The sequence below is a fragment of the Pleurodeles waltl genome, chromosome 6 (assembly GCF_031143425.1).
Source record: "Pleurodeles waltl isolate 20211129_DDA chromosome 6, aPleWal1.hap1.20221129, whole genome shotgun sequence".
In the NCBI taxonomy this organism is placed as follows: domain Eukaryota; kingdom Metazoa; phylum Chordata; class Amphibia; order Caudata; family Salamandridae; genus Pleurodeles; species Pleurodeles waltl.
This window is the reverse complement of record NC_090445.1, coordinates 1,115,310,160-1,115,335,201: the sequence shown is the minus strand read 5'-3', so window position 1 is coordinate 1,115,335,201 and position 25,042 is coordinate 1,115,310,160. Positions and strand designations below refer to the sequence as shown.

Here is a 25,042-nt window from a genome sequence, read left to right as displayed (position 1 = left end):
ATATCAAAATATCAGTTTCCACCACACTACAGCATTATAAAAATGTGCTTTATTTATGCTTTCCTAATTCTGATACATTCTGATATCTTTCCACAGTTCATTTACAGACATTTCTATTCTGTTGTGAGCTAGAAAAAAAACCTTGGATTTCATACCCCCAGATTGTCAGGTTTATCCTCTTTCTTTGAAGTAAGGGAAAAAAAACAAACACCAAGCTCCATCGGAAGCCAGAGCCTGACATTTGACCTCTGTCTTAAAATGCGCAGCAAAGGTGACAAAATAAGAACACAAATTAAAGTCCTGTTTACAGACAACAAGAACTTGTGGAAGAATGCAGTAAACAGGCTATGTTCCACGAGAGGGACAAAGACATGCTGGACAGCCTAAAACAAATAAATCCAGCAAGCAAATGCGCGATACAAACCACAAAGCCAAAAGTAAACAAAGGGATGAATGTATTCCTACATTGGCTTTCAGAAGGTCCCCAAGAAGAATTTAGCAACCAGTTGCACCATCTGGTTGATTTCGACCTAAAAAGGATGCTGACCCAAAGCCTATAAAGCAATGTATAGAATAAAATATGTTAGAAAATAGTGGTGCAAGTGCCTTACATTAAAGGAACATGCAATTTCTACAAAAAATCTCAAATGAAGCAATACAAAAACAAAAAAAAGATCAGGTTAGAAAGGAACAAAGGGAATAGCGATGGGTCGCTCCCACTTGAAAGTAAAGAGAATGGGAGATATTTCAGAAGAACATCCCAATTTTTTTTGAAAAAGTGATGTAAAGATTCCACGTTCTTTATATATATATATATATATATATATATATATATGTTTGTTTTAGTTCTCAGTTATTATGGGGTAAAATATCATGTTGAAATGCAGAAGCGCTTTAAAAATTACGCTTTACAGCTCAGTGTGACTTGCAATAATGGCATCATCTCTTCTATACACAGATTGACTTTGTATTACATATATTCTTGCCAGAGCTACATTTGTCGATGAGAGAAAATACCTGTCACTCTCTAGACTTGTAACATCCTCGAAGTCAGAAGCTGGTAAATAGCAGCACATTATATTGGGAGAGAGTGGTGAAAATAGTCACGTTTTGTCAATTGTGTTGCCTACAAAAGAGAGGGCAGGAGTTTTTCACCTCGTAAGTGATTTTTTCTTTCTTGTTTTAGGTACTTGGTGAGATGTTCGTACAGTGGCTTCTGCAGCTCCTCTGCTTGCTCATCATTGTTGAAGGTGACTACACTTTGTAGAAATAATGTTTAATAGTTAGACAAAGGAAACGGATTATAGTAACAACTAACTGTTGCCCTGTACATTGCAAGCATATAAATTACACATTGATTGTCCTCAGTCCTGGCCATTGTGGGACAATCAGCTTATGTATCCCTTTTCTTGTCCATATTTCTCTAAAATCTGCTCTTGCCAACTCCAGGGCTTCAGGTTTTATTGTGCCCACAGCACCACTTCTACCTTGCATTCTTCCTTTCACAAAAATGGCACCCCTCCCCTGTGCTGCAAACTACTGAAGCGCTCACAAGAAAAACAAAAGAAACCCAAACATCAACATGGGCCAAGTAAAACTTTGAACAAAGTCACCATGGCCACTGGGGAGTCTTCCTGAGCACACGCCATCAGAACAACCTCTCATTTCAGCACTAATATCCTAAACCCTTCTTTGTCTGCAGGCATCTCCTGCTCAGCTTCTGTTGGGAATTGCTGTCAGTTTTCCAGAAACTGTGGGCCACCCTAGTGTTCCAGAACAGTTAATGCTTCTCTCTCTTAGTAGCTGTACAGCTGGCATTATGGGATCACAATCCTAGCTCTAGCTCCTAGGCCAATGCTTATGATTGTCCTCTTAATGGCTCAGTAGTTTTCTCATCTTCTCCGTTGTCTGACTAACATCTGGCAACACCAAATTATTTAAAGGTGATATACATCTTCCTCTGTGCTTTAACCAGAATGTATTTTCCTTCTCTCCCCATTGTTCAACAACACCATGAAAGTTGCACACATGCCATCCGTTCTGGGATACTCTCTTAATTGTAGAATATAGGAATACCCCGCACCTCGATCTTATGGACCTCCTGCACAAGGACCAGCTGCTGGGAGGTCGCCCTCATCATTCCCAGTAGGAAATCAAGTTGTGTGCAAATTTGTGAATCTCATATGCTTCTCACTTTTTTCTGTACATTCAACTATATGTTTGTGCTTTTTTCTTGGCAGATCTTTACTCCAAACATTTATTAACTGAATCAAAAGTACTATTTGACTAAATTCAGGCTTTTCACCAATATTTAAAAGACAAAAAATACTTTTTTAAAACACTTTACACGGTATGAGTAGGTTAAGTTGAACCAATGTGCCTACTCCATAATTTTAGCACAAAGAATGTTTCCATAAATTGTTCCACCATTGTCAGAGGGTGAATCTGCTCTCTGGGAATAAATTGTGTTGCATTTGTTTCCTGTAATGAGAAGTAATATAGATTTCTATTCATGGAGAGGGCATTGGGGGACATAACAACAAAAATACAGCAAATAATCAGATTAAATGACAATCTATTTCACCACTCACAGGTTCAATTAAATCATGCTGAGCAAGAGTTTCGATCAGTCGATGTCACAGAAAGTGCTGCGGCAGGAAATAACCTTATAAAAAGCAGATAAAACAACTAGGCAAAGAGTAAAACTTCACTCTAGCAGATACAAACACCCGTATTCATGTCAAAGTAAATCTGATATTGCCCAATGTGGTCATGAACATCGTCCACATTTTAATGCCAAGTGCATTCAAAATTTGTGCATCACCAAATTAGTGCAGCCCAACATTAAACATGCAATAAATATGAAAAACTGTGCTGTTTCATGGTAAGTATGCTGGTCACGTTGACAGTTCCATATAATGCCCACATTTATAGTCACATGTGGTAAAAAGTTTAAATAAGCACATCAAGTCAAAGTTGGCTGTTCAATGTAGATATCCATCGCACCATGCATCGCAACATCATATTGTCCACTGTCCATTAATGTAACTGCACTGCCATTTACTCTGGGTCACACATTCCCTTCTGCCCACCTTCATTTTTATTCTACAGAACTTCCGGAAGACATATGGGTAGATTTCTAATCTGGTGGTCGGTCTGTTTCTCCAAAAAGGGTGGCACAGTAAGTTCCTCTGTTGGCCTGACAGAGGTGCCAAATTTGAAAATGCCCACCAAACGTGCAATTATTTCTAAAAGCTTTGCCAGCACCCATCACGGTTGTTCCTGTCAGTGCTTTTTGCAGTTTGGTTTAAAGCAAGATTTTCTTTTTGGGAGTCTTATTCCATGGCAAGTGGAGCTTTTACAGTTTTCACTACCCCTCAATGCCAGGGTTTTTCTTGCGGTGCCGAGCAGTAAACATTGACCTCAAATTCCGCCCAGCTAAATTAGGTTGGCTGAACAAGAGGTTTACCTTCGACAGCCCTTGCTCCACAGGTCCGTTGGAGGGGTTTAAACACAATATAGATGCAGTAATCTGTGCCATGATTAAGCCTATGGTCCACCCACATGTAAATCCGGCCCAACAGGCCATTATGTTGGTTGTACTGCCAACTTATAAATCAGGCCTTTAGTCTCCCTTTTCCAGCGACCAAGATCTCAGTTAACTATGAAGATACAAGAACAAAATGAAGCAGAGATTGCACAGCTGGAGCCACCACTCCAGCCCAATACCTGTGTGCTTTTTGCAGCGGAAAGGTGATTTTGCAGTCACTGTCTTGGCAATGGATGTTGAACAAATGGCAGTGCTGGTAGCTGGAGGTGGGCAAGTGATGGGAACAACTGATCAGTACATCACAGAGACCAGAGCAACAACTATAGAAGCAAAGTTCTCTCCTCAAAAAGCATTATTTAGTGACTTTGAGGAGCTAGCATGAGGACCCCAACAAATGTTATGCTTTGGATTAATGCTGAACAAGCATCCTAGTAAAACTCTTAGAGTGCTTATCTTCAGAAATAGCTTGCTCAGCAGGAAGAAGCTAAAGGTATCCAATATTCTGACTGTGCCAAAACAGGATACCGCTTTGCCCAGAGCCATACGTAATGTAATTTGTAAATCCAGCCTTCACCGGATGAAGCTTGGCAGCCATGGTAGTGAAGGAGTAGAAACCACATGAGTCTATGGCATTGGGCACTTGTGATACTGTATTCTCCTTCTGATCCTTTTTTACCCTTCTTTATCACACCCCCAGATCATACTGGCAGCTCTGACTGATCTCTAGTGAATGACTGAGAGCTCATTTCCTACTCCACGCTACCCAACACTACAAACCGTACTGTTGGGCATCCTGCTGCCGTTAGGGCAGGCTGTAGCGCTGGTGGCACCTGGTGCAAAAATCTGTTCTGACGCCCTCAGTGCCCTCCTTCTCCACTGAATCCCTCACTACCACCCTCCAGAAGTGATCCTCATTTCCCCAAAGCCCGTCTCTCACATGGATTTCATTTGTTTTATATCGCTACTCATACCAGTGCAGGGTGTCAGAGCACTTTACATGACACACGTTATACAGAGACAATGAATAACATGTGTGTACATTAGCCCATAGAAAAGTTACATAAGACAGAGAAGATTAGAAGGTGTAGGACTCATATGTCATTTATACCATTAGGAAGTATATCTTAAGAGGGTTTTGTCCAGAGAAGCACAAACTCAGGATTTAAAAAGTACCGCAGTGGTTTGGGTTGACTTTCGTAGTGAGGCTATATTTCTAACCAAACAAACTTTTTTTAGCAATATCAGGATAATGAAAGAGTGGAGAAAAAAAATATTGTTTTAACCTATACTATGCAGCTTTTTGATGACAGTTCATATGTCACTGTGCTATATTACGACTGTAACGTATGAACTGCAAGTAACGAAAGTATCCCTGTGACAAAAGCAATAATCCACTGAGCTATCCACATAAAACACAGTTCTGTGATCATCAGGGTACAAGTTCTGTGCAGCAGCCACATTAACCCTCTGCACTACTTTATGATGAGTCTAACCTGCCATTAGAAAAATCACTCATCCTACTCCAGCAGGAGCATTAATCACCAGAGTTGTCTTGACATTTTTATTTTTGCCCTAAAACTTCTGGACACACAGCATAGTCTGCAGCAGGTGCTTTGAAAGCAAGTTACTTATAACACAGGGCCACCCCCTGCCCCTCCCTCGAGTACAGCACCAGGTGCGGCTGAACCCATCGTATCACCCTAAAGCCAGCCCTGGATGCCGTTTAGCGTACCATTGCCTGGCCTGCAGGAGCAATATGCAGCTCTTCCTGACCTGATTATGTACTAGGATGCTAAATTATGTACCAATATGGCCATATCCGTGTGTGCCGTAGATTCTATTTCTTTGCACTTGTGTGAGTATGCTTCATGTTTATTAACATTTATACAACCATCCACTTTCTATTGAGACATATGGTGAAATGTGCATACAATCAACACTTTGAGAAACATCTTCCAATTGTCTTTGGTAGTGGAATTATCTAACCCTGAGAAAGTTTGTATTTGAATTCTAACCTGGTCTGAATAATATTTCTGATCCAATGTGATTGCAACTCCAACATTTGCAATTCTTTTATAGAGAACTCATGAAATAGTACGACACTGTATTTAAATCCCATTCGATTTTCATCAATGTTATTGAACTAAGGTACATTAAAACACACCATTGATCATTGTTAGGGGAAAAATACCTTCACACCCACAATAAAAAGTATGCACATGTGCCACTTCTGCTGTGCTTAAAAAAGGCACCATCTTCTGGTAATTTTCTGAAATATTAGTTGTCGTAGAATAATACCAATAATTTGAGAATATTTGAGAATATTGGCAAAACATAATGTGATTTTTTAAAATACTGTGTTGTACTATTTTCTAAATAAATATTGCAAGTTATAAATATGACACCACGATGTCCAAGACCCCCTATAATATTATTGTTGAAATTGGGGCCATGACCCTCAAAACAGGTACTTTTAACTATGGATCTGACCAGACCTCACTGTATACATCATTATATGCTTAAATATGCTATCTGTTCCATATCAAAATCTGCCTTGAAATGCACTGTATATCAAATTTAAACCAGACTAGAGCATCAGACATAACTTTTCCAAACATACCATTCAGGTCTGTAGCCATCTTCATTCGTTTGTCAGAATAGCCATAGCACATTTAGGGCCAGATGTAGCACGCGTTTTGCATGGTGAAACAGGTAATTTCACTGTTTGCGCCATGCAAAAGCACATCACGATGCTCATTCCCATTTTGCGAGTCGGTAACCTGGTTACCAACTCGCAAAATGGGAATGCGACTCGCAAATAGGAAGGGGTGTTCCCCTTCCTATTTGCGATTCGCATCGCAATGTAGAATTACTTTGTGACCACGAACGCGGTCGCAAAGCAATTCGCAGTTAGCACCCAGTTCAAATGGGTGCCAACCCATTCGCAAAAGGTAAGGGGTGCCCAGGGGACCCCTTCCCCTTTGTGAATGGCTCTGAATTTTTTTTTTCAGAGCAGGCAGTGGTCCTGTGAACCACTGCCTGCTCTGAAAAAATGAAACACAAACGTTTCATTTTTTCATTTGTGTTGCAATACAAAAAAAAAAACTGCTTTATTAAAAAGAAGTCACAGACATGGTGGTCTGCTGTCTCCAGCAGGCCACCATCCCTGTGAGTGCTGTGAATCGCAGGAGGGGTCGCAAATTGCGACCCACCTCATTAATATTAATGAGGTGGGTCTTTGCAACCACCTTGCGATTCGCAGATGGTGTCAGGGACACCATCCTGCATCCGGCATTGCGACTCGCAATTTGCGAGTCGCAATGTCGGTTTTACCTACATCTGGCCCTTAGTCATACAATTACAAATGCGTACTAAATGTCTGTTGGCAAAATAATAGACAAACCCTCCAAATGTGGGCTAGCAAGTTTTTTTTTTACAGTGGAATCTTCTACTCAGGAGTTTGTCAAAGAGAATAACCAAACCACAACCCTTGCCTAAAATAGTAATCTGTGAGATTCTATGTAACAAAATATTTGCCTAGACACTTTAACATAATACACAATCCACTCTGAAAAACCTACAGGTTTATCTTATGTTTTTAACAATAAGTAAGTTAGGCCTACTACATTTGTCATACATTTTTATAATATAAACATTAACACTATGCCATCTGTCATATGGCATCACTGACTTGTCACCATAATCAACTCTGGCCTTCTCTATCGAGCATAAGCGTTCCAACAAGACATAGCATGCAATGAAAGCACTCTGTTTCAGCAAAAGTCCACAAGATCTACACAATGAGGTGCTGAAGGAGAGAAGATTACCACATGTCAGAGCCCTTCCATCTTAAGACCTTCTTTTGCTCTTCATCACATAAGGTCTGGGAAAGCTGAACTGTGAAGCCAAAAATGAACAAATATTAGCAAAGCTAATCAGTCTGGCATTGGCTGCAAGACTTTTGTGCTTTTTCAATGCTTGTTTTCTTTTGTTGTAGTTTGTAAAACTTTATTGACGGGGAGCTGTTGGGCACTCACTAGTTTAAACATAAACATTTGCTAAATACAAGTGTAGTTTGTCATTTCAGAAAAAACACGAGCACATTGCCGTAATAGTCCACGGTACTGCAGAGAACTACTTTGTGTGTGGATATGCTCTTTTGAAAGAATACAGTACTTTCATTCAAACTAAAGTTATCCAATAGGTGAAGTGGCAAGGCTGAATACCCCACACTTTATGCTATAATGGGTGGAATACAATTTCAATGACACAACAACAGATTAATGGATGAAGAAGGATGGCTGAAAGCCCCTATAAGAAAATATAGTGTATGTATAATAAAGTTAGTGAAATAAAAAGAGCTTGCTAACACTAGAGCTTGAAAGAGTAAAAGATTAAAAGAGAGGAAGGTTAACAGTGAGAGAAAACCCATTACCTCTGCCGGAGGGTCCACATCATGTAGCCTCTGTGCAGAGGAGGTAGACTACGAACTTCCCCATGCACCAACGGAGTCCACGCCCCCTTATCCTGGACACCCCATCACAGACCCCTGGACGCTGTCTACCAGTGATTCTAGGTGCTGATTCGGCAGAGCCAGAAAAGTTCTGCTGTAATTTAGCAAAGATAAGGGTAGAAGTCAAAGTCGAGTGTGCTGCATAGGAGGAATAACAAAGGGATAAGAGGATGAGCTTGCACCGTGCAAGCTGATTGAAAGTGAATAAAATTCACATTACTCTAAGGAAAATTCTGGGGCATAATTTTGAGGATTCCTTCTTTTTCAATAAGATGCCTACGTTACGGCAACAGATCCAAAGAATATATCAAAAGACTGGCTTTCTCCATGTTTCTGGAAAGGTGTTTGCCAAAACTGCCTCCAATGAAGGGCAGATGAAAGGCACATTCTCCCACTTGATCAGTCATACTCCCAAGCACAGTCTTCATTTTTGGATGAACGGTATTTCAAGGGGTTCTGAGTAAACATCAGACAGACAGGAGCCAGTTTATACCACTATTACCAATTTCGCTATAGCCTTTGATTAGGGAAAGAGCCTGGTAATAAGGGGTAAACTGGTTGCTTTCAACATTTGTTTGTCTCTTCTGAGAACATTGATTTCATTACTGTAGGAAAATGGCCCTTGTTGCAGTTAGCCCACACACACCTTTTGCCTGATATTGATGCTGACTTGACTGAGAGTGTGCTGGGACCCTGCTAACCAGGCCCCAGCACCAGTATTCTTTCACTAAAAATTTACCACTGTTTCCACAAGTGGCACACCCCTGGCACACAGAGAAGTCCCTTGTAAACGGCACAAGTGGTACCAAGGGCCCTGTGACCAGGGAAGGTCCCTAAGGGCTGCAGCATGTGTTGTGCCACCCTAAGGGACCCCTCACCTAACACATGCACACTGCCATTGCAGATTGTGTGTGTTGGTGGGGAGAAAAAGGCAAGGTCAACATGGCATCCCCCTCAGGGTGCCACGTACACAAAACACTGCCTGTGGCATAGGTAAGTCACCCCTCTAGCAGGCCTTAAAGCCCTAAGGCAGGGTGCACTATACCACAGGTGAGGGAATAGCTGCATGATCAATATGCCCCTACAGGTTCTAAGTCCATTCTTCAACATTGTAAGTAAAGTGTGGCCATATTAAGTATATGGTCTGGGAATTTGTTAAAACGAACTCCACAGTTCCATAATGGCTACACTGAATACTGAGAGGTTTGGTATCAAACTTCTCAGAATAATTAACCCACACTGATGCCAGTGTTGGATATATTACAAACTGGACACAGAGGGCATCTTAGAGATGCCCCCTGTATTTTACCCAATCCTCTAGTGTAGGACTGACTGGTCTATGCCAGCCTGCCACTACAGACACTTTTCCGGCCTCCTGGGGTGAGAGCCTTTGTGCTCTCTGAGACCAGAAACAAAGCCTGCACTGGATGGAGGTGCTTCACACCTCCCTTCTGCAGGAAGTGTAACACCTAGCGGTGAGCCTCAAAGGCTCAGGTTTTGTGTTACAATGCCCCAGGGCACTCCAGCTAGTGGAGATGCCCAGCCCCCGGACAAAACCCCACTTTTGGCGGCAAGTTCAGAGGGATAATAAGGAAAAACAAGGAGGAGTCACCACCTCAGCCAGGAACACCCCTAAGGTGTCTAGTACTGAAGTGACCCCTCCTTGCAGAATCCTCCATCTTGGTTCGGAGGACATGGACCAATAGGGACAGGAATGTGCTCCCCTCCCCAAAAGGAGTGATCACAAAGACGGTGTAGCCACCCTAAGGGACAGTAGCCATTGGCTACTGCCCTCTGACCCCTAAAAACACCCCTAAAACTTGTATTTTAGGGATGCCTGAACCAAGCTAGTCAGATTCCTGATGACCTCACAAGAAGAAGAAGGCTTCTGCTTAGCGGAAACCCTAGCAGAGAAGGAAAGGAGACAACAGCTGACTTGATCCCAGCCCTACCGGCCTGTCTCTTTTTTTTCAAAGAACCTGCAGAAGAAAAGCAACATGTCCTGCAGGTTCAGCGACCTCTGAAAAACCTCCAGAGGACTGTCTGCATCACAGAAGATCAAGAACTCCTGTGGACAGTGGCCCTGTCCAAAGAAGAACAAAAGAAGAAACCTCTTCTGAAGGAATCCCACCTCACTCCAGAAGCATGAGTCCTAACCACTCTGTTTCCGACGCCCACGGCCCGAGCCCAACTGACCAGAGAGGACCCGCAGGTAACAGCGACCAAGTGCCCACCCTGGGTTAACCTCTCCACCCCTCCATGACGACGCCTGCAGAGGGAATCCCGAGGACCCTCCTAACCGCGACTGCCCTGTACGAACATAACTGACGCCGAAGGACCCACTGCACCCGCAGCCCCCAGACCTTGGAGAAATTGACACCCAGTGCAGCGACGATCTTCCCTGTCCGACCGGTGGTGTACCCAAGACACCCCCCCCCCCCCGGACCTCTCCTGCAGCGCCTGAGTGACCCCCGGGGTCCCCTCATAGAGTTTCATTGGAAACCCAATGCCCCATTGCCGATGAGGGTTTGCAATTGGTGCCTACTTGGCACCCCTCCAGTGCTCCTCTAATCCCTCCTGGTCTGCCCTCTGAGCCGCTGGTACTTACCTGCTGGCAGACTGAATTCCGAGTACCCCTTGTCTCCATAGGAGCCCAGTTTGAAATTGCTCAACTTTGACCTCTGCACCTGGCTGGCCCCGTGCTGCTGGTGGTGAGTGTTTGGGGTTGACATGAACCCCCAATGGTGGACTACCTATAACCCGTAGACTAGAACTGTAAATTGTGTACTTACCTCTAAAACTGTAGTTTATTTTCTTCCCCAAGGAACTGTTCTGAAAATGCAGTGTCCAGCTGTAAAATAGATATTCTCTGTTTTCTTCAAAACTGTATACTTGACTAAAGTGAAACAAAGTTACATTGATGTCTATGCTAAGGACCTACCTGCAACAGTATTTACTTCTGAACTGAGCCTTATGTTCCGAGTAATAAAGTAACAAAAAGTTATTTTTCTATATAAAATCCTGTTGGTCTGGAGTTAAGTCATTGAGTGTGAGGTTTTTTTCTATTGCTTGTGTGTGTACAATGAATGCTTAACACTACCCTCTGATAAGCCTAAATGCTTGACTACACTACCACAAATAGAGCATTAGTATTATATATTATTGCCTCTGTCAAGCCTCTGGAGAACCCTTGGACTCTGTTCACACTATATCACATTTTATTATAGTATATACAGAGCCAGCATCCTACAATTACCCTATACACCGGGGCTTGATTTCAGATCCTTAAAGGCTCTGACGTAGGTCTTTTTAATGCAAGAAATCTATACCCAAGTTGATTTAAAGCAGCGGTGCATACTACTGACTGCCCTAATTACTGGATTTACATGATCTACCTGTAGTTTTTTCTACAATAAGAAACTTTCCTCCATCTAGTAGGTTGTTGCTGCACTCTATTGTTTATGTTAATGTTGTTATCTTTTAACAATCTCTGCTAGAGATCCATTCAAAGAATGTACAGGCTCTTTCCTTTTACTTTTAAAAACATTTTTTGTGAATAAACGTTGCTAACGTTATAATTTTTTTCTAGGTATCTTACAGGCAGCTCTATATGCATCATACTGGTCAGCAGCAGGAGAGGGATGGTTTTGGTTTTGGGTCTTAATCAGTGGATGGGATAAGGAATGAATTACTATTTTCGGCCTGTTAGCATCTTTCCTTGACACACATATATTTTAGACATTTGATAATGACCAATGACACTTCCCTCCTGTCCAAGTCGCCCTTGGGGATCCAAAGGACTTTGGATGAATTTATCACTTTCTGAAGTCAGAGGGGGCTGGAAATAAATTTAGCAAAAACAACATACATGGTCCTTAACCCCTGCCGTACAACGCGTCCTAACCCATCCTTCGATGGAGTTCCTTTGAACGGGTACACACCTTTGAATATCTTGGAATCAACCTTAATGAACAAATGGACTGGGCAGCTCACATTTCCAAATGTAGATTTAGGTTGGAGCAACATATTGGGGGTGTAGTGAAAGTCCATCAGGTTAATTCTTTAAACCAATTTCCCCTGCGCTACAACCACACACGTCAAGCACTAGGCACAGTGCTATATGGTGCCGAGTTCAGGGGCAAAAAGAATGCCTGCACATTTGTGTTCTCAGAAAATCGATTCTTCAGGCAGTTGCTGAGCCTCCCAGTCAGCACCCTGCTGCTTCCCCTAATGATGGATGTGGGGCTCAGTCTGGTATCTGAGGAGATTGCCGCCAAACCAATTATGTACTGGAGAAGAGTGTGGGCTACCCCTGAGTTGTACTGATATAGACAGGAGCTCGAGGAGATACTCAGTCCCCCGAGTTCAGAGAGACCCTGAGAAAGGCAGTGAACGAAAGGCTATGGGTTGATCCCAGGAGAAGGACCTGCCTACTTACTTCCAAAATAGCCCTTAAGAGGAGTATTAAACAGTACGATTTGAACACCCCTGTCAATATGTCAATAGGCCAGCCCCAGGTACCCTGACAGATTCCTTCTTGCAGTTCAAGGACACCTTTCAAGCTGAGCAGTTCCTAAATAAAGTACAACCTACCCAGTCCCGGAAGTTGTATATTCAGTGCAGGTATGGGACCCTGCCATTGCGTTCCTTTACTGCCAACTGGGGTGGACACTCCGAAGGCTTAGGGTGTGCTTGTCCGGTATGTGGGTCTGAGTCGGAATCAGTGGCACATGTGTTTTTTTTACTGAGCAGCCTACAGTAGCGCTAGGGCTAGGTGGATAATTCCTGTTTGCATGAATTTGGAAATTGGTCAGCATAAGGAAGCTCACCGAATATTGACGTCTGACAGGAGCAAAATAATGATACTTACCATCTCAAGGTTTTTACTTTTAATGTGGCAAATAAGGCAAAAGTGTATTTCTATGAACCATGCCACCTTGGCCAACACGGCAGAACCACTTTGTGACGGACAGAATAATCGTATACACTGTTATTTGCAATCAGCTAATTTACTCAAAGATGGCCCACTCCTGTAGCTTGAGCTATTCTAAGCTTGCCTGCATTTTACAAACTGTATGTTGCGCATAGCAGTGGTTGGAGGTAATACCTTGTTTTAACCTATACGTTTTTATTGTGTGTATACACCTTTTAGCAACCTTTCATCTAAATAAATATGACTTTTTATGCTGTGGTTTGTTCTTTTATGGCAAGTTGCTGAAAAACGAGTATTGAATGACTGACTGAATATTTATAAGTCACCCCTAAAGTAAGCCCTAAATGCCTATAAGGCAGGATGCATGGTATTTACAAAGTATTACATGTCCTGGCAGGCAAGGTTGGCTCTCCCATAGAAAAGCACTGGGTTACATTATGACAGATTATAATCCATAACTTCAAATGGGGAATGGCATGGTTCAAGGACTCAATTTATTAATAATTTATAATCCAATCTGTTGGTAAAGTTGGATTTTAAATTACTCTTTTGAAAACGCCACTTTTAGGAAAACCTCTGGTAGCCTGCTACGAGGTGTGAATTTCTCCTAGGAAAGGGAGCAAAAGGGCCTTGGCTGAGCCCACCAACTGCACAATCTTCAAAAGGGCATCCCTCTATCACAGCAATTGCAGCTCACACTTAGGTCTGCCCCCTCCATAGTCTAAGTAGACAGAGTGGAACAAATCCCAGTGGGGGAAAACTTGCTCCAGAACTGGTTTCCATTAGGGGGGGGGTCTCATTTCCCTGGACACACCTCAGAGGTGTGTCCAGAGCTCTATTTGGGGTACAGTTGCATTGAGTACATTTTCCCAATAGACCAGGGAGTCACCTTAACTGACTGGCTAGAGGCTGGCATGCAAGTGGAACTCCCGGATACTCTTCTCAGAACACTCCTGGACCTGAGGAAAACAGAAGAAGAGCTAAGCCTGCTGAACACTGTCTTCAGAAAGAGCACTGCACTTACTGTAACCTGTGGAGAGAAACACCAAGGGTTGTGGACCTGCTCCCACTTGAACCCAGGACAGAAGAATGAACTCCAAGGCTGGCTAGCCTCCTGTTAAGCTCCAGAAAGACAAAAGCAGAAAGAAGCCCAAAGTTCTGCTGAGCCCAGCTGCCCAGTTCCAGCAACATCTGCCCTGGCTGCTGCTGGTTGCTTCCCAGAGATTGAGTCCCAACCTCCAAGTGGTGCCCTCAAAATCCCGGACTCTTGCTTAACTTTAGAGTTTACTCCTTCCCCTCAAAAATCGCAAGACTGGATACTTAGAAACTTTTTTCAAACGTTTTGCAAAAAGAGGCAGATGCTACCAATGGGCCACAGCCACTGATGTTGAATTACCAATCAGATCAAACTTACTGGTTTGCCGCCTGAAAGAAGTTTAAAAAACCAAGCCCAAAGGGGTTTCACTGAGGCTGATGCCAAGAAGTAGTCGACTACCAACAATTGCTTCCTGGGCACAGACTTCAGGCTTTGCATGCTTGGAACTTTACCGCCATTACCAACACAACCCTCAAACCTCCTGCCAATGCCAAGGCTCCGACCTAAATCCTGTAGCTGGTTAACAATTACAGGCCCTTCTTGGAACTTAACCTGCAGCCCAACCCACCAGCAACCCACCAGCAACCGCCTTCACAAGATTTTTCCATAGAAAAAACAACAAAGTGATAAGGTACATTTTTCAGTGGAACAAACATGACCCCTGTATCTGACCCATGCTCCATTGCGCTCGGCTTTAACGATCTCATAGGGTGGTATTTCAACATAGCGTTAACCTAACCTGAGATAGCTACGATTTAGAGAAGTTAGGAATATGAAGTAGTCCTTATACAACCTGGTAGATGCACTCTTATAATGTTTTCTATTCTTGTATGTCTTGAATGGCAACTGAAATATACCATACATTTTGATTGTACTTAGAGATGCCAATTTTGAGTGCAGATGTTTGCTTTGATATTTATTAAGTGTCTCAACAACGGAATTTGTGAAATTGAAAGCTTTCTGAAAATTTGTAGTTGCTGTCATGTTGAGTCTTAGGAAGAACTGCACTGCTGGTATTTGCTAGTAGATCGTATCATTGAACATTTTGAAAACAGAATTCAGAAAGACTGTGAATAGTTTTTTTTGTTGTCTGATAACTGACTGGATGATAATACTGGTACAGGCACTCTTCTGATTTGTCAAGGCTTTGGATTCTTGGAAACTACTACTGCTTCCTAACTTACAAGACCATTGGAGGTTTGCATTTAGAATAGTGCTGCAACACCCTTATCTCCTAAAAATCATAATTACAATAGGCATATTTACACTACATATAAAACTGGTTGAAGACAGACAGTCCTACACAATTCTTAAACTGCAGTTGATAAATTTCATTGATACTAGCAGGAAGTCTGTTGTCGCAGGGGGTGTGACTTTTCCCAGTTCCCAATTTCCCCATAATTTCCAGGTATTCAAAGTCGTTATTCATTCATGGCAAGGTGGATGGATCAGAGACGCGTCTAACTAATTACAATCCTTGGACTATTGATGAGTCTTGATAGAACAGGAGGGCACGTTTACTTCCACCCAAATGTCACAGATTAAATGCTTACTCCATGGTTGATATAGATTGCACCATTATTGCAGGCATGATAGATGCCAGTAATGAGAATCAATTATGCCAACAAGTGGATGGGATATCACAGGCATTTGAGAGATTACATCACACTTAGACACCTAATATGTAGCTGTATTTACATGCATTCATTATGTTATGGTGTTGTCGATATCCTGGCCATGATATTTTTGTTGGATGATATTTTTGTATAAAGTATTCCGACAAACAACTGCTGATAGTTATAGGTATTTAAATTGTACTCCGCTTTTAGAGCTGTGAAAAATGTCTTGCTTAATGGTATATTACATATTAATGCTTTTAAATGTGATTTGAAATGCTTTACAGTGTGTATGTTTGTTTTGTCATCAAACACACAGACGGTGATGGAAGGACTACTTGCAAATAGTGTAAAACACTGCCAATCACTCTGAGTAGCATTCTAGCCCATGTCTTCTGCCCCTTTTCCACTCTAGACTGTATACTCAGACTTGGGGCCCCTTTCTCACTGTGATAAAGGATAAAAGCTGTAATTCAAATACGAGGTCTAATACGGTCAAAAGCTGTATGGGGTTGCCAGTGTTCAGGGTGGACTGGCAGGGTCACTTCATTGCCCATACTCATCTGCAAACAGTTCTCCACTATCTAGAGTAGCACAGTGGGTGAAAAATGATGATTTGGAATGGTAGTCAGAGTTATTACCAGTGGTTTAGACTGCTTGGAAGCATACTTTCCTCCAACTCTTGTGTGTTTGATATATGTTTTGTTGACTATCATGGGTAGTAAAAACCTTCATAAAATTAAATACGTTCTTACATAAATGGTTTGAAAAATTGCAGGGAGAAAACTTTATAGCCTTACTGTTCACCCTGATCTCTAGATCATCAAATTAAGTTTATACAGTGGTAATTTGATATTGTCTTAGTTGTCCCCCTTGGGAAAGATTAAAGCTCGTACTTGTTATTCCAAGCAAGTATTTAAAACAGTTCTTTTAACAGTGTTTAAGGCGCTCATTCAGAAATGAAAAGTTTATGAGTGTTGCCTCGTGCTTGTGAGAAAGTGTTCCATAGGATGAAAAAGTTTTCAGCAAGATTGACCTCTCCAGCTCGTCAGACAATCACTGATCTATTATCACTGCCTTTTCAAAAGAAATGAACGCTTATTTGCTTTAAACAGCATCACTGCTTTCTAATTGCCCAGGTATTTTTGTGCCCACTCCTTGCTGCCTTTTCCTAATATTCCCCAATCAACAAATGGCTTGATAACTCTAACTTTGTATAGCACGTGGATCCGATTTGTAAAAGCTGTACAAGTGACAAAAAGTTTGGTTTTGCCAATTTTTGTTTGTCCAGCAGCACTAGGGAGTAAGCACTAACAAATTGTCTGCAATTTGGATGCAATCGCAAAACAAATAGGGCACCTTTGTTATCTATTTACTATGTACAAGGACTGCATGTTTGGCTTCTATTTTTAGTCATTGTTCCGTTATCTTTTCTCTAGGAGACAATGTCGAAGACAGAATTATTGGAGGGTATGTGGTTGCAAAGAATTCAGTGACATACATGGCATCAGTCCAAAGCCCATCAGGACACTTCTGTGGAGGAGCCCTTGTAAGCCAACAGTGGGTTCTCACAGCTGCACACTGCTTCTACCCGTATGTTTCCACACATTAGTCTAACCTTTCGATAAAATGTAAAAAGACTTCAAATTAATGTCTCTTGTTTTTTGTTCCAGAATCAACCAACTGACGATCGTACTTGGATTGTACAACCTCAGTCTTCCCGGACCCACTGTGCAAACATTTTCTGTGGTAGATGTTGCACTGCACCCTCAATACAATCAGACCTCACTGAATTATGATGCCATGCTCTTAAAAGTAAGCACAGATTTGACTTTATCAAGACTAATCCCCCTTTGTGAATGCACCTCTACCAATGCACATCACTCAAGACACTGATATAGCTCCAACACTCTTAAGTGTGAAAAACCTACTGATCTCTATCCCGAGACTTCATACAACCCTCCTAGAGGAGAAGGAATGGCTTTAGAAATAATTGGATACTAGGTTATGTACCATATGACGCTAGGATACAGAAAGCACGCAAGACCATTTAAATATCACAGTTTACACATACATAAGTGAACGCCACCTCACATTTGGTGAAGTGAGAGGGTAATTGAAGAGAAAGAGAAAGGTGTTGTGGGGAAACTTAAGATAAAAAAGACAGGACTCCTCTTGGCAAAGTAAAACACAGCTTTTTACTGCCACAGCAAGGAGAGTACTATTGTCACACAGGTAGACAGCTGGTCTCAGTTTGCTGCTTCACAGACAGCCACTTATATAGCACTACCAACAATTACAAAAGGTTAATCAATAAGTTTAGCAATTACAAATGTGTTGCAAAATCACATCCCCGGTGACCCTTTAGACCTTTAATATATTTCTCACATATTTATATTGCAGTTCTAACAATGCGTAACCAACTAACCATTCACTACTCTTGAATGCATGTGTATTTGTGTGTGTTCTTTATTAGTCTGCCTCCAAGATCTCTTATCAGTTTTTGCATACCATAGGCTAATTCAATCTCCTGCTCCCGTTCTTCAATCACGTTTTGTACTTTACTGAAACAACCAAATACGTGCCTGTGTGCTTTAAAACTATACACTCCTTCGGGGTCACAAACACAGATTTTTCTTTAACTATGACCTTGCTGGTCAAGCATTCTGTTTTCAAGTGAACGCATCATCTCTCTGGCATCAACACAAAGTCTAGTCCTATACTGCTCTTTCACCACATGTGATTTTATATTGTTTTCTACCAGTGTCTGATGTAGCGCAATTTCTTCACATTAATTTCCTCTCCAAAAAAGGCTAACAGGCACATGTAAGACTTGAGACAATTTGCTGAAGGCAGGTATGAGGAGATGACCTAGCTTTTGAGTATTTTACAGAAGTGTTGCAGAGTGGGGAGAGTCAACGAGTAAGAGCTGTCCAATTCACTCAGAGCATAAAGGGAGAAACCCTGTTTGTATATTTTATTTTATATATCATTACTTTTTAAGCTTTTGTGGTGGGAGCAAAAAGCAATTTGCATTGAAAACACTTTTGAACACTGACAAACCGGCCCACAGAATGGAGGGCTTGGTATCCTGGATCCATGTCTTTCATCACAACCAATGCCCAGCGGTGGGCTGACACTCAGTGGAGACTAATGTATGGTGTTAGACAGAGGTGACATGTCAAAATTTAATAGAAGGCGGAATGTCAGGGACACAGAGTTCTAAGAGTGCAACGCAGTATGGAGTGTGTGTGAATGCCCTTATTTGAATGCTGACGACCTGTTCGCCCCAACACCACAGTGTGATGTGTGTTATGATGGCCATTGGGTCATGAAACAGGGGATAAAATGAGGTATTGTTTTATTGACCTTTTTACTTGTTAAATGTCATAAGTACCAGACCAATATATATTAAAGATGCTGAATACAATATACAGATGTAAAGTGGTGCAGCTTCAGTGTGACGCTGTGGAGGATTCCAAAACTATGTTGCCTGCTAACCTGGATAGAAAAATGTGATTATTGATTATTTTAAGAGCCTCACTGAACATTTCCATTTGAGAAAAGATGATTTGCTTGCTATACATAAGCCTCCTCTTTATCTTTTTACATCATCCTCCTCTTTCACCTTCAGTCCCAATCTTGAAACCGCACACAGTTCCATTGATAGTAACGGAACCAGTTTGTGAAGATGCCACCATTGATGTTGATCATGAAGATGGAGCCATTTGAATTCGACCGGCACTCAAACCTGTGCTCTTAACCATGATAATAATCATCCTGAGATACTAACTTTTCCCTGCTCTGATATTTGGCATACTGGTGACTATTCTGTTTGTAAAGTGGATGTGTACAAACTCCTATTTTGTTTCAATTTAGACAAGATTGCTGATAATAATTGCTTCATCAGATCTAGGTAGTGAAACCTTTAACCATATCAGATGCCCATTAGCTTTCTGATTTCAGATACACTCATCAAATACCCTATCAGTCCAACTGATTCCTTCACTAATGGGAACTATATGTCGAACATTAGATGACACTGTCTGCACCCTTAGCAGGAGGCTCAGGAGGTTATCATACACAAGCTTGAAGGATCAGTAACATCATTTGATGCTACACTTAAATTGCTCCCCGACCAGTTAAACACTGCCAAAGGAGCAAATCGCTGCTCGGAAGTCTTAAATATAGTTACATGCTGATATTACTTACACTGTCCTCTTAGGCGAAATAACTCTAGCTACGCATGATGAAAGGAAAAGAGTTGTGGTAGAATTCAACCCACCTAATGCCAATGTTCAAAGAGACAATAATGAAACACAATCAACCACATGACCCCCTGTTTATGAATCACAATGTTTCAAATCAGCCTCAGTTGAGTGTTTAGACACACATGCACTTGAGGGAAACTGCAACCCCTTATTACTGGTGGTTTTATCTGCAGAAGAAACAACACCTTTATATGCCCTTTCTAATACAAAACTTAAAAAATGAGAAAAATGTTGAAGGCTTAGAAAACCACTTGCTTCACACAGTACTTGATTGTGTCCCAGTATAATGAACCTACCATGCAGGCTAGGTTTAAGGGAATCAAAAGTTACTTTCTTACTACTGCTATGATTGTTAAATCGGAAAAGGGTTTGGATGTGTTTGCAAACACTACCTCTCTCCAGATAACTAGTGCTAGATTTCAGAATACAAAATTAACAACAGCTATCATTTTCACATAACTGGGAATATTCATTGGAACTTTAGTCACCTTTTAAGTGATGTACACTTGGTTGCATCTAATCTGACTTTTAAGCCACGATCATTCTAGTAAATAATTGCATGTCAAAAGTCAAATTAAGTACAATTACATTATTACTAAGGGAATCAAGGCACCACTCAGGGCAAGTCTCCAAAAGTGATATCCCAACACCATAATTGTCCCAGAAAGGAGGATACCACAGGTCATTCTTGCCAATCTAATTTAAAACATTAACATTTGTGAATAATTGGATCAGCTAATCAGTCAAGGAACCACAGCAGTGTTTATGCTGAAATAGTTTCCCAAGGGTATCACAAAACTTTAAATAGTGGAAATATTTGAAGACCCTTGCACTCCCAGCCACATTTGATCGACATTATTTCTGAAAATATATGTCATAAAGATCATACACTCTTTCTTAGAAAGACCTATTCCAATCATGGAGCATATTCCTGCAGATCCCCAAAGGTGTTCTACCCCCTCATATTACCATGATACATGCCTAACGTGAATTTGATTATGCATAACATTTATCTGATTACTTTGTGAGATAGATTTAACGTAATAGGTTCAATCACCTCAAATGTGACGAGCATTTAATTACTAAAGCCAAATGTACTGTGAGATTGTTTTTTTTTTACTTTGCATAAATATATTCTCATTTGAAATGCACAGGTGCAATATACAAATTGATAATAGTGCAAATAACGCACTGCTCCAAAAGTATACAAATATATACAATCACAATAAAAACAAAAACAAGATTGTTATAATGTGTCTAGTCATCAAGAATCCAGTCAGCAGTTTCCCAGGGTATTCCAACTAAATAAATCAATATGCAACCGCGGGTGTGTTGTCAACCTTTCCACACATTAATGGACTGGTGCGTCTCATCAGGACTTATGTCATCTTCCAATGCACCTAAAATGGAAGTAAAAATAGGGACTTTAACCTTAATGAGTAATAGTTGACATTAGACAGTCTAAAAACAAAAAGGAAAGTACTCGTGCAACCACCAATAAGTAACGAGGCATATAGAAAGTGTTATTGTTTATTTAGGTAGCTTATGTCAAACATGTATGAAAAGGCCACCTAGTGTGCCCCTAGCTTTCATTACTCTTACCAACCATCAGATAGTCAGACTATAAGTATACAAAAAATGATAGGTGGAATACTTGAAATAATCTTAGCCACTAGTAATTACTTGAGTCCACTTCCCAGTCCATCACTATTTTGCAAAACATGTCACCTCAGTTTGGACCCAGTCATATGCGACTGCCTTCACTGTGCACCAATGGGAACAGTCCAGTCTGAACTGCCAGGCAAGGTACTCCATAAACTGGAACATCAGCAAGTCAAAGCTGGTTTTGCCCTATGTGGGACACTTCAGTCAGGTGTAGTTTTGTTCTAGTGTCATAATGAGCACAGATTTCATATCTGGGCATACCCTCCTAAGTTAGGGCAATCGCACTGAAGTTTACTGAACAGTGATAGGTTGAATGCTTGAATAAATCTCAGCCAATGGTAATTGCTCGGGTTGCATCCCAGTCCTTAATTATTTTGCACACCATGCCACCTCACTTAAATCCAGCCATATGCAAATCAATCTTGACCTTGTTCCAGTACGAACAGTCCAGCCCAACCTGCCAGGCCAGGTCCTCCTTGAACGAGAACACAAGCAACCCAAGACTGGTTTTGCCCTGATTTGGGCTCTTAAGCCAGGTGTAGTGTTGTTCCATGGCACAGTGAACATGGACCTACATCTGGGCATACCTATTGCATTCACAGAGTCACACTAAAGTAGGCAAAATGTGATGGATGGAATGCTTGAATTAATCTCAGCCACTGGTAATTACTCGGGTTGCATCCCAATCTATTGTTATTTTGCATACCAAGGCACCTCAGTTTAGACACAGCTACAAGCAAATCTTGAACCCTGTTCCAATAGGGACAGTTCAGTCTAAAGTGCCCAGTCAGGTACTCTCTGAACACATGGAATCTAAGACTGGTTTTGCTCTGATTGGGGCAATGCAGCCCGGTGTATCTTGATTCCAGTGACACAGTGAGCACAGGACCCATGTCTTGATATAGCTGTTGCACTTAGGGCATCATACTGAAGAATACAAAAAGTGATGGGTAGAATGGTTGAAATAATCTCAGCTACTGGTAATTACTCAGAACGCATCCCAGTCAATCTTTATTTTGAACACCATGCTACCTCAGTTGGGACTTACCGAAATCTAAATCAAAGTGAAGAGACTAAATTAAAACTCGTACAGGTGAAATATATAAATGTTCAGGCCCTCCAGGCCTTAATGTATGACCCCTGAAAACAAAAATCAATGGACAGTAAGCCCAACATATTCTATTTTCCTAAATCTTGAAAATATTCTATGTTCCAAAATCTTACGAAGTCTGTCCTTTCAATCTGGAATAACAACCCTGGTGTCTATAGACAACAACCAACTATTCCAAATCAAACAATTATTGTGTATTAATTATCCAGAGATCACGTAAACTATAATGTCGGATCTTTATCTGTATATATAACAAATATAATATGAGGAATATCCATGGCCTACTAAGACACTTTTGATTTTGTTTCTGTTTGGTGATTACAATTAAAAGAAGCATATTGAACTTAAAAACAAATATACTTGGATTACTACATAGACACCATTGTCAATAATTGTATTACACTAAACTATTCAGTCATCTTCATGACAGAATTTGAACTCTAGCCATCCAAAATGCTCACTAGTGCTTTAGGTTCAATAGAGATTGTTATATTGTCGCATACTGGGGCACGACAATTAACGTCACACGACAACATGCACTCACTGTACCGTGCATCATGACATTAAAGTCCAGGACAATTAAAATGATCATTTGGTAGTGCATTGGCGATTAGTGCATGTTTCTCTCCTGTCAGCTGCACTGGAGATAATATGTGATGTTCATTAGATTGTTTGCAGTTTAAAGTAACACTACAAACAGCGAAGATTCAGTGTATAAGAAAAGAGTAGACTCACAGACTTCTTCAGAACGTAGCGCTTGAAACAAATACCATCCCCCAGCAGGAACTAGGATATATGTATGTAATGCTCCAAGAAATATACAACAGCCATCCATTACTATCTCGTAATGTTGCCCGATGCCACAATGTCTCAACGACCACATGGATGAGAGCAAGAGAGATTTGTGGATTTGAGGCTGCTGTTTACACAATCCAGATCAAACCTCCACTGCAGTTGTGCAGCTTTAACATATAACAACTAGGCACAATCTCGCTTCAGTCTGTCTGCACATATTTTTGCTTCAAACAGGCTGGCAGCTCTGTCACCTGATCACGGCCAATGGTGCTAACAACTGTGACGCAACTGCTTTCAAACTACAAGATAAGACATTTGCATGTCTTTCTTTTACACTCTACTCTTCTTCAGTAACTTTTGTTTCTGTTTCTATTAGGTGATTACCATTAAAAGAAGTATATGAAGCGTAAAAATGCATTTACTCGTATTATTGTATAAAAGACATTGTCAATACTTGTATGAGAATAAACTCTTCATTCATCTTCATTAAAGATTTTGAGCTCTAACCATCCAAAATTTATAATAGTGCTTTAAGTTCAATAGGGGTTGTTTTGTAGTGTATCATGTAGAGGAGTGACACATAATGCTACACAACAACATCCGCTCATTGTACAGCGCATCACAACACTGAAGTGCAGGACAATTAAAATGATCATTTGGTAGTGCATGGAGAGCGGTCTATGCTGGCTATTTGTCCATGTTTCTCTCCTGTCAGCTGCACTTTTTTAGATGGCTCCCCTTATTGTGTGCAGGGGGAGTGCGCCCCTCCACACAAAAAAGATGTCAACAGAATGTTGAAATGGGATAGGCATTTCAATGCCATAGGACTGTCACTACAGTTTGAAAAGTCAAGATATGTGCCTAGCGATGGGGTCAGAGTATTTTTTTGCGCTTAATAAAATAAACAAGCTCTAGCAAAGCCAATATATTACAAATGTGTACTCCTAGCTTTTCAGTTGTGTGTTAAGTAAAAGGGGGAAAAATCAAAATACTGTAGAAAAAAGCCCACACCGATCTTATAGTGTCTCAATACTGAACATTGAATTCATTATTTTTAAATCGTTATGAATGGCATGCATTATTTTTAAAATTTCATATAGGAAACTCAGAACATACTTTTCAAAAGCCTGATGTACATGATCCAGCATAAAGAAGATTAGGTGCAGGTACTTAAAAGACCATAACAGCTGTCAGAGAACGTGTGAGAATTTAAAGGCACATCCTTGCTTCTTAATTTCCACTTGTCTAGGAACTAGAAAACAATGCTCCTACCCTTTGCTGTTCTAGCATTATAGGCCTAGAGAAGAAGAGGCAACTTTAAAGTCCCTCTATTTACACCATATCCTCAAAAGCAGGCTGGGTTAGCACAGTAGCCTGCCATCACCATAAGGGCTGTCGTTATGTCAGTAAGCATGAGATTTAATGCAACAAGTGGAAGGCAGGAGATCAACCAAGGTAAGTCTGCTCTTTCGTCAAACCACACAAGAATATA

At 41.1% G+C, this 25,042-nt stretch overlaps 1 protein-coding gene across 1 annotated transcript in view; it reads left to right on the top strand.

Moving 5' to 3' along the window:
* The window catches only part of LOC138300654 (trypsin-like), a 110,228-nt gene that overhangs the window by 69,681 nt on the left and 15,505 nt on the right, over positions 1-25,042 (top strand). The window contains exons 2-4 of the mRNA XM_069240276.1: positions 1,187-1,250; positions 17,148-17,301; positions 17,382-17,523. Of these exons, the coding sequence (XP_069096377.1) occupies positions 1,199-1,250; positions 17,148-17,301; positions 17,382-17,523 (348 nt within the window). The 5' untranslated portion in view covers positions 1,187-1,198. The remainder of the gene's footprint in view (positions 1-1,186; positions 1,251-17,147; positions 17,302-17,381; positions 17,524-25,042) is intronic.